General features: G+C 27.1%; 1 protein-coding gene across 1 annotated transcript; it reads left to right on the plus strand.

The window, feature by feature from the left end:
* The first annotated feature begins 9,506 nt into the window (after window positions 1-9,506).
* Window positions 9,507-10,608, plus strand: LOC119668360. Its single transcript, XM_038077840.1, has 4 exons — window positions 9,507-9,602; window positions 9,681-9,761; window positions 9,815-10,143; window positions 10,214-10,608. The coding sequence occupies exons 1-3, from the start codon at window positions 9,582-9,584 to the stop codon at window positions 10,091-10,093; spliced, it is 381 nt and encodes a 126-aa protein (XP_037933768.1). The 5' UTR covers window positions 9,507-9,581; the 3' UTR covers window positions 10,094-10,143; window positions 10,214-10,608.
* Window positions 10,609-11,158: the final 550 nt, after the last annotated feature.

Here is an 11,158-nt window from a genome sequence, read left to right on the forward strand (position 1 = left end):
AACACTGGTCTTACATATATATGTAAAACCAGAGTCATATTACGTGATATGTTATTATGAACTCTTGCTGATGCAACAGTATGATGCAACTATGCATATTCATCATATCCTGCTGCCGTGATTGTAAATTATAAATTCCTTCAATAGTATTGTATTTTCAAGTTAATGAAGTAATTGTGTAAAATGGATTCAAAAAAATATGATTTAAAAAATATGAAATTTTAAATAGTTTGTTAATAAAACAATTAAATGAAATAACACTTAAAAATAGCCAATAAAACTCTGAAAAATTTAAATTGATGTTGGACAAACAACAACCAAGTGTTGCAAATAATATTTAAACTAATTCAGTGAAAGTTAAAATTGATAAAAAAACATAATTTTTAGTTGCACATTTATTCAACAGTTTATTATACATATATGATATATACATTGCTTATATTGTATATATTTATATTGAACTGTCAAATAAGCTTATGTGAATTCAACTGATTGCTAAACAAAATCCAGGTTTTTATTACTGACCATAAGTTGTTTGTGAATAAAAGTTGCTTTATGTTAATCTACAAGGATAACTGTGATATAACTACCAACAATCCTATGCGCATATAAATTTCAGTTTCGGTATTCTCTTTGTTTATTGTGTTTCATAAAAATATATGCAATATCCTGCATATGACAACGAATTTATAGAACATACTTTATATAAATCCAATAGAATGCTATATACAAAATATGGTTTATTTATGCACATTCTTAATGGATTTCTGTTCTATCCAGTAATAAGTTTGTTTTGTTCTTCTGTTTCTACTTTTTCTACTTTTTTTATTTTATATCAAATTTTTGGTTAACCAACGCTGTTATTAAAAAAAGGACCACAAATTATATTCCTTATTTATTTGCCATAAATATAATATTTTCACGCATACTTATTTATTTCCCAAATAACACAATATATAAACAAAATTCTCCGCAGGACATAAATCTGCAATTTAAGCTAAAATTGTGTTTAGTTTTGTTGCTTTTTGTAATAAAAGCACTGCATAAAAGCAAGTGCGGCCCACACTGCGTATGAGCAACTTTAATTCGAAATTTTGCGTTTAATGATTTGAAATTTATGTTAATGCAATGAATTATTTTCGATTTTGTTTTCATATATTTGTTTATGCAAATTAAATTATTTAATATTTACATAAAATGATTAAAAATAAATTATTTAAATATTTTCGCCACTGATATTTAAAAAAAATTTTTTTTTTCAACTAAAAAGTAGCAAAAGTAATTAGTATTATTTTTCGCTTCACAAGTTGTTTTGAAACTTTGACCATAGCAGGCGCGTTTGTTAGACCATAAAGTATTTTTTAATATCAGGTTTTTTCCCGAATTTTATTTTTTTATATTGTATATGCTTTTATTGTCTAATCTACTGTTAAAGTTAACTCAACAGTTAAGTCAATTATGCAAAACATACGCTGGCCGCAGTAAAAATGTTTTATAAAATAGCGGCGGTAAAATGTGTGGAATTAAAAGAGAAATTACTTTGCCATATTTCCAGTGCAATTTTTACCCAGGAAACCATAAAAGTTTTAAATTAAAAAGAGAATTGCTTTATTAATAGAAAAGTTGAAATGAAAAGTTTTAGAAGGGGTTTTTTTATCCTCTAGCAGCAGGATGCAAAGTGCATAATCACAGACAAAAGTTTATATTGAATGTATATATAATGCAAAACTTATAAAAGCTCCTTAAATTGTTTACCAAGCACAAGTAAAACAAATCATTTAGAATTTAAATATTTATTTAACAAAATTATGTTCATTTAAAGTTAAATAAAAAAATTGCTTAAAATTTATATATAATGAATATAAATATAAATAAAGAAACAAAGTATTTTAATTGATGCAAAAAGGACTTACACGCAATTTTTCTAAAGGATCTATGAATTGTCAACAGAAATGAATAGTCATATAAGCATTAATACATTCGTTGAGTTTGAAAGATAATATCCTAAATACATGAAAGTTGTAAACTAACTACAATTATTACTTTTTAACTGTTATAAATACCTAAAATAATAATATTACTAAATTTTAGTTATTTTATTAAGTATCTGAATCAATTTAATTTATGATTAAAAATTGATAATATTCTCAATGGATAATATGATACATTGCTAGGGTAGTAGAGGTTTCAGTGTCTTAGGCCTTTTCATTACATATTATGGTAGAGTAGTATATATATTATGTATTCATAAGTAATATTAGAATAATTGAAAAAAAAAATAAAATAAAAATAACAACGATATGAACCAGGAGATCTGACTAAAAATCACCATTGACAAAAGGTGTTACTATTGGCTTAGTATGCAATTGTCTTATTAGACAAAACTTAAGCTTTATAGGTGACTTATTCTATCTTTTTTCTATTTAGCGCATAATCATGAAAACTTTCATAAAATAATGAAGCAGCACAGTGAGTTTTTTAAGACTAAAGTCCTTCGTAAGATCTTTGGTCCCCTACGAGTTAGCGACGAACTTTATCATGTTATTGATTTTATTCACGGAATTAACATTACAAGGCTTTGCTAGTTTGGTCATGTCATGAGAAGGGATTATGATGCTCCAGCGAAAAAGGTATTTGAAACGATAATTGAAGGAAAAATTCATAAAGGTAGACCGATGCGCCAAACGGAAACACCTTAAGCAAGTTATAAGTAACAGAAAATAAAACTTTTCAAAAAACCCTGGTTTTTACTTAATTTAAAAACTTAACATAGTTTAATCAGAAAGCTAAAATTTCTCTAAAATATATGGAATAGGAAGCTAAACACTTTGTTTAAAATCTTATGAATAGATTTCTTATTCCAGACTTCTAGTGAAGTAACTACCAGGAAAGGTTGTAAATCAATATAAGCAGCTTATTGGTCCATGCCACATTTGATTAATTTTTGAGGATTAATTTTGCTGCATTAATTTTTAATACACGCTGCAATTGATGAACTCTATAAATTGAAAATTTGTATATGTGAACACTGTATGGTTGTGTATGTGTAAAGTTACAAATAAACTTTTTACATATTTACTTGAAATACATAAAATAATAAAATAACAAAATAACTAAGTAAATGTAAAATACAAAATATTAAAAAATGACAAAGAAAAAATATTGTGCTTGTAGTGGCTTCAAGAGATTTTAGTGAAAGTCTCAATTCACTAAAATTATTAAACTATGCTAAAACTGTTATAAAAAAGCTGTTTTAAACGTCAATTTTACTTAAGTGCGGTATAACCCATTCAGCTTGATGTGCAGTCCTTGAGTGTTGGTATTAGAAATATTGTACCATGCTGGGAAGTATAAAATGTGACAGCAAATAACAAAAATGTCATTATTAGCATTTGGTTAGAAATGTTAATGGCGTTTTCGTTTGGTAGATCTGGATTCAATCCAGATTAACTTTCGATCTGTCAAATTTTGTTGCCCAATCGATTATTTTTAGAGTAATGTATCATTATTGTAGTAGTGTTTCAAGGTAGTCTTGTTATTGTGGCAAAATATCTAGAGTGTTATAAATTAATCTTGAGTGTTATACATTGCACTGAATGTGGATCAATCGAAAATAAAAACTGTACTTAAAGTGAAATTCGATTGAAATAGTTACTCCAGATTTAGATCGTAATAAATATATTTATTTTTCCATAAATGTGGTTTAAACGTAACATTATTGTCTATAATAAGTATATAAAAAAAATCTTATTCATTTTACCATCACATTAAAAATTTGGTTTAGTTCTGCTTCATTTCGAAAGCTTACTATATTGCGACAATGTATACCATTAATCTCTGCCTATTGTCCGCATTTATTTTGTGTTATGGTCCATTAAAAGTATTGACATTATGTCCATTTATTTCGTACTTAAATGTGTACTCATTTAATCATTCTCAATTCGTTTATTAAAGCAGCTGAACACATCCTTATTGCATTTTATTTGTCTATTAAATTTTCGACATGCGGCGCTAATGCCACATCACAAAATTAAATGACCTAAAATATACGTGGTTTTCTGTTTTGCAATTTTAAATGTTTTTCCAAAATAAAGATAATTAAAATGCCTTTCCTCAGTCTTCTGTGGTTTTGGCAACTTTCAGCGTTTATCTATCCATTGACACACATACCTATGCACACCCATACACAGCCATACACGAGTAAACGACATAGTGCGGTATCGCGACATATGTGTGGCCGACTCATTGTCTGCCATTTTGCCATGTTGTAGCCATCACTCGCATAAGAGCAGAGGCATTTCTATACATGCCAAATAAAAGTAAAGAAAATGGCGGAAGGCAAAGGAAAAAGGAGAAGCACAATAAATTGAGGCAAACATGTTAAACGAAAAGAATTTAACATGTGAGCTGGCTAACGGGAATTGCACCACACAGCACATAATTTTCGTTACATAAAATATATATTGATTTTTTACTATTTTATCTTTTTCCATAACATAAAAGAAATTAATTCGAAAGCCTTTTGGTAAGAGTTGCCATGGGTTTTCTTTTGTTTTTCGTCATATAATTTTTATAATAATTTTTTTTTAAATTATTTTTTAATTTTTGCAATTTTCTTGCTGTCAAACTGTCAACTGTCACATGCGATGATGACGGTGATGAGGAAGCACACTAAAGCTTATGACATTTATTCATTAAATTCAGTCTTAGCGTTAAAAACCCTCATATTCAGCAAGAGTTGATACTTAATAAAATAAAAGATAAAAATTTGTATAAAATTAATTAAAAAAATAAATAATTATTTTTTACATATTTGTGTTGACTATAATTAATTAAATTTTACTTTTCTTTTTTTTTTATTTGAAGAAAAATATTTAATTAAAAATATTGTCATTTTTTAATAACTGGCAGTTTCTGCGTGAATTCTTACTCACTGTTTATATTATTACTTTTTAATTATATTGTAAAAATAGTTTTGATATACAAACAGAATAGTATTGAAATTTAGCAATTAAAAATAATAAAAAATTTAATTAATTAATTCAATTATTCTACAGCTGGTTTATGATTACCTTCTAATATAATTATTATTAATATTATTATAAATTAATAAGAGATTAGAAAAATGTACAAACATAAAAGTCAAGCACGGCTTTGGGTCAATTGGTTAAGGTGCACTGACTCTGAGCTTCAAATTTGGCAGGGCAGGAGTTCGATTCCTGGTATTTGCAGTTTTAAAAAAATTATTTACGAACAATTACAAGACTTATACAAGAATTTTTTCCCAGACTATTAATGATGGGTACATGGCAATACTCGAAACAGCTGTGTGGTTAGCTAAACATTCAATTTATTAAAAAAATATAAAAGAATTTTTGTTGTTGTAGTTCACTACTTTTAGAAAAAAATTTTATATTTTATTTTATAAAATGTATCAAATATATTTTATATTTTAGTTTAATAAATATATATTTAACATATTAAAATTATCAATTATATATTACTATATATATAATATATATACATATCTATTTAATTTAATATATTTTGGATATTGTATGTTTTTAGTTCAATTTTTAAATATAATATTAAGATTTTATAAAATTAATCAAGAAAATAAATGATTTTTTTGTACTTTGTTGTGTTAACTATAATTAATTAAATTTTGTTAAATATTTTAATGCAGAAAATATTATCAGTTTCTGTTAGAATTCTTACTCTTGACTTATATTATTTTGGGCCAATATTTTCTAATTATATTTTAAAAACTTGCTTAATTATATGAATTTAAATTTCACAAAATATTTTTCTATATTCGATTGTTTTTACTATAATTCAATTTATTATATTCCTAAATTGTTGTTAAAAACTTTTTGTTTTAATTATTTAATAAATAATTAAAACGTAAAACAAAAATTTGAAACATAAAAAAAATTATTTAAAATCTTCAAGAAAAACAATATATTGAAATGCATAGGTAAAAAATTAATGTTATAAGAACTATTATAAGAAAGAACAAAACTATTATAAGATACGACCATAAAGGTCGTAAGGGACTGGAAGAACTCAATTACAAACATCCCTTCGTATGTCAGTTAGATTTCTTCTTTAACTATATGTTAATACTGATATTCTTATATATATCCATATAACAATTTGTATTAAACTCCATATGAGACCTAATTTATTATTTTAAAACATTATCTTTATTTATATTTTCCCTTCATATATGTGAGCAATCTTTGAGATACAAATGAAAATTGGAATTCAAATATTTCAAACTTAATTGTCTAAGTAAATCATTTGAATTAGCATAAACATTTATCTCTGGCCAACAGATTTAAAACAATTTCGAACAAAACAAATACCAATTTAAATTATTCATTTGCATATGAAAACACCCTCAGCGCGATTAATGAAACATCAGATAAATCGTTTTGAAACGCGCTCGGATTATTCAAAATGACATTCAAATTGCATGTTCGACAATACGAGAACGAACTGCTCGAAGGATGAACTTTAATAAACTGTGTAAAAAATTGCTCAGAGTCAAACAAAAAAAGGATGTGCAATTGCGATGAAAAATTGCTAAAACGGAAATTCAAATAAAAGTTGGTTTGCAACACAAAAGGTGAAAAATTGTAAAATGGAATCGAAAATATTGCGGAGGAAAAAATTTTGATTACGTGCTTTATTGCAGAGATTGGAAAAAGATTATTGGAATATATCAAAAAAAATCATTGCAAAAAACAAATTCAATAAAAATGCATAATAATAATGCAATTCAAAGATAAAATCTATAAGTGTGACTGCATGAAATCGAAAATTTGAGAAGGACGAAGCCAACATATGCGACAATAAATCCGTACTTTAAGAGCTTAGATGCAATAATAAATTTATTGATGCATTTCCTATAATGAAGGTGAAAGTTCCACATAAATTTCAATTTTTTCAAGTTTTTCTTTTAAATAGAATATTCGTATGATAAAAAATACAATATGAAATGCATAAAGATATTTGACTTCTACTTCAATAATTGCAGAATCAGCGTTATCTTTTAAATCTAAAGTACAAAGATTTAGAATAGAGATTGGATTGCTAAAGACTAAGTTACTGTCCCGGAGACTATCATTCTTAGATAGCCATTCCGAAGACTTGTGTTGGACTAATCTGTCAGGTTGGCACCAACAATGTGAGGGTAGTATGTCTTGTCCGTGAAAGCGCCTTGACATACAGTATTACTCATATCACACAAAAAAACTGTATAATATATTAAAAATCATTCATTTATTAAAAAAAAACATTTATCAAATTTCTTCATTATATTTTAAGGCTTGTTTTTTTTAACAATTAAACTTAAATTAGTAATGAAGAAACAACAACAAAAATTTTAATTAATTTATTGAAATTTGGCTGACCATACAGCACGGTTTCGATTATTTCCAATACTCATCATCAGCGATTTTTAGAAATTATTAGAATATTTATTTAATTAGTTTATTGTCCGTACATAATTTGTTGGACTGCAAGTACTATGCAGTCATGAGATGCGACATATTCGACTTTAAAAATTAATATTTAAAATAAAATTTGTTAATCTAAACTGGATCACATACTTTTGGCTAAAAAAGTATAGACTAGCAATAGTTCCTTGCTGAACAGTATTAAAGTCTGTGTTTCGCAAAAAAGGTATTAAACACGGTTTGCGATTTAAGATTCATATTTCGGTCCTTCATGGAGTTTTTTCAAACTTAAAAGTACTGAATGGATGGAAAAAGTAGCTCAGACTGATTGGGATAATATAATTGCCTGCAGACAAGTTAAAGAATTCATGCCAAATCGACCAAAAATAAGAACTAGGAAGGTGCTAATGCTGAAAAAACATCCGACTTGTCACAGGATTTCTCACTGGAGATTACGGAGTCCAAAAACATCTATCGAATCTATCGAATATAGAAGCGACAATAGCTACAGATTTGGTCACAATGAAGAGGAAACAGCAGAAAACATTCTATGTCACTGTGATAGTCTCACCAGACTCAAACTTTGGTACTTATCAACTGCTTACCCATTTATTACGGAATTAGGCAACATTTCTCCAATGGACATAATAACAATTTGCACTGCTACGTTCTTATGGTAAACAAACTAAAGTGGGTTTGTCATAATATTCCTCAAAGAATGCAGTGACTCGGCCACATAATTCCCAACCGTTTCAAAATCTAATCTACTCTAATGGAGGATTTGCATTTGACATGCTACCCATTCAAGAAGTGCTGTCTTAATGATTCTACTATTATTTCTTCACATGCATCTATGAACTTGAACAGGATCTAAGATTTATCTAAAGCATTTTACCATTTGTAAATGGTACACTCTGATATCTATACATGCTATAAGTGTCTTCCGTAGAAGTGGGGGCAGTGCTACATATAATTAACACCATTATAAGACACGTCAACGATTGAAAATTAAATAAAAGAGTTCACTAACCAGTTGGAGGTAATAATCTAATATAGAAAATAAAAGAATATTTAATTCATTTAATTTATTTCACAACCAATATTGACTAAAGTCTTCAGTTATGAAGTATAGTACCTCACAGATTTCATAAAGAAATTAATCAAAACCTCTGCGAATATTCCTTAATGCTGATAGGTTTATCTTATATATATAATTCTTCTGTACGTGTGTTGACAGTGAACTCCTCCTAAACGGCTGAACCGATTTTGATGAAATTTTTTGTGTGTGTTCAAGTGGATTCAAGGAAGGTTTAGATTCACAATTTGGCCCACTGGATAATGTCTTTTCAATCAATTTTTTATTTTTTGCTATCCATATACATTTATATTAAAAATTTAAAATTTATTCATGCTTACTTTGATTTGTTTAAAAACTTTAAAATCTCTAAAATGAATTGTAAAACTGCCCTTACATAGCTTAAGTGCATTTAAATTCCGCAGCATAATTATAGGTGAGCCAATTTTTAATCTTAAGTTATGTGGTGGTATTCCTGGTAAATCCAGCGAAATTCAAAAATTCAACACACAAAAAAGAAGAATTATATATATAAAGATATAAATATCGTACAAAAAACAATGCCACGTCTTCGTGGACGAGGAGGAAATATTGGTCGACGGACTCGGAATTCACAATTACTCCAGAACCGTCGGTTAAATAGATCGGCAGAAAACAATGAAGATGTAAGAAACCAGGATACAATTACACGTGCTAATGAAAGTCAAGAGCAAGGCAACGAACGCCAGCAAAATTAATTGCAAGGGGAAACAACGTTCGCCGGGTCAGCTAGTATTTTATAAAACTATCTACAAGGATGTAATGATTGGTTTGTATGAATGAAATTTAAATATTTTCAAAACTAAGTAATCTCTGATTCTTTTTTATATATATAAAATATTATCTTTAAAATAATAAACTCATAAAAAAAAATTGACAATATATGTTAGTAAAAAATATATCATTAGTGTAACTACATAAATATTTGGCCCAATTACAAAATTTCCGTTATTTATATATATACATACCTATATATATATTTTGTCAACTTAATTTATTTAAAGATGTCTCATTCAATCGCTGGTGTAAGTTTGTTTTTATTAACTAAGATAGTAACTATAACTAAACTTATAATTTAATTAACTAAACACAATTTACCACAGGAGAATATTCAGTTATATAGACCAAATGAAGACAACTTTGACGTCGACAACTTTTTGAGGGTTCTACAAAATCGAAGACCGGTAAGTCACTTATGAGATACAATTTCATTAATAAAAAAATAATTTCTTCCCAGGACTTAGTAGCCCATATAAATGCGTTGAATAATATAAGAGTAACGCAAGGGGAGTTATGGGAAAATGAGAATAGAGCAAATCTCATAAACAACGTGTTCTTACCTATTCCGCATAGACGAAACCCTAACAAACTAAGACAACGCATTCAAGCGATTCAAAATTTTGTACAAAAAGTGGTTAAAAAAACTAATTTTAAATACATTGCGGTTATAGGAAGTACTATTGGAATTTTGATGTTTACTGCATACAGAAACAAAACCCCACAAATTAGACATTAGTGGCTTGTATCTGCAATTGCAATTTTTTAAAAGATTTTTTAATCTGTTGTGTAAGTCAAGGAAGTTTTGATACATCTTGAAATTTAATGCAAAAATTTTTTTTTATTCTACAATTTTTAGCTATTAAACTTTGTGTTGAAAAGAAGCAGCAAAAAAACATTTCTGATATAGATAAAGACAGATATAGTATACACAGTATTCTATACTAGATGTAGAAGCATTTTTTATCGCACCTGCTACATGATATGACGGGACCTGATTTTTCAAGACGATGACAATATCGGATATGGGAATACAAAAAATTTAATTCTATCAATTTTAAAAGTTGACAAATCAACAAAAATGGAACATTTAAACAAGTCTTTACATACTCAATTGATGAAATGAAATGAAAGATCTGTAAACCACTCAAAACGCTCTCGAAGCATGTAACGGCTGTGAAATTTCTTTCACTCTTACTCTAAACGATATTTTATACTAACTTTCGGTTTATTGAGGCACAAACTAATTGGATTCGTTAAGTCATTATATTCTATAATCACAGAAATATATTTAATTTTATTAATATAATATAGTTATTTAGATGTTGTGGTTCGGAGTAGGCTTAAATAGCAGATCTTCTAAGCAATGATAGAGATGTTTGAACTATTTATTTTTTTGCCTTGTAATTGAATGAAAGCTACATTTTGGGCCAAGTTTTATGTAATTTATGTCTAATGTTTATAAATACAATTTAAAAACAAATAAAATAATCAATAGTTATTTTATGGATTAATAAAACTTTTGCATTTCATTGCCTTTGAAAGACAGCTTTGGACTCTGCAAGCTGAAAATATTTTTTTATTCAAAATATAATCATCTAATATAATTATTTAAACTTAATTAAATTTAATTAATTAAATGTTTTTTAATTGAAAGTGCTTTTTATTTAAAATATAGTCATCGGCGTCATTTAAACTTAATTATATTTAATTAATTATTAACGAATTTTAATATACGAGTATAATCTTAATTTTTTCTAAAAACCAACATTATGAATAATCTATTAGCAACCGATGTAAACAT

The sequence above is a fragment of the Teleopsis dalmanni genome, chromosome 1 (assembly GCF_002237135.1).
Source record: "Teleopsis dalmanni isolate 2A chromosome 1, ASM223713v2, whole genome shotgun sequence".
NCBI lineage: Eukaryota > Metazoa > Arthropoda > Insecta > Diptera > Diopsidae > Teleopsis > Teleopsis dalmanni.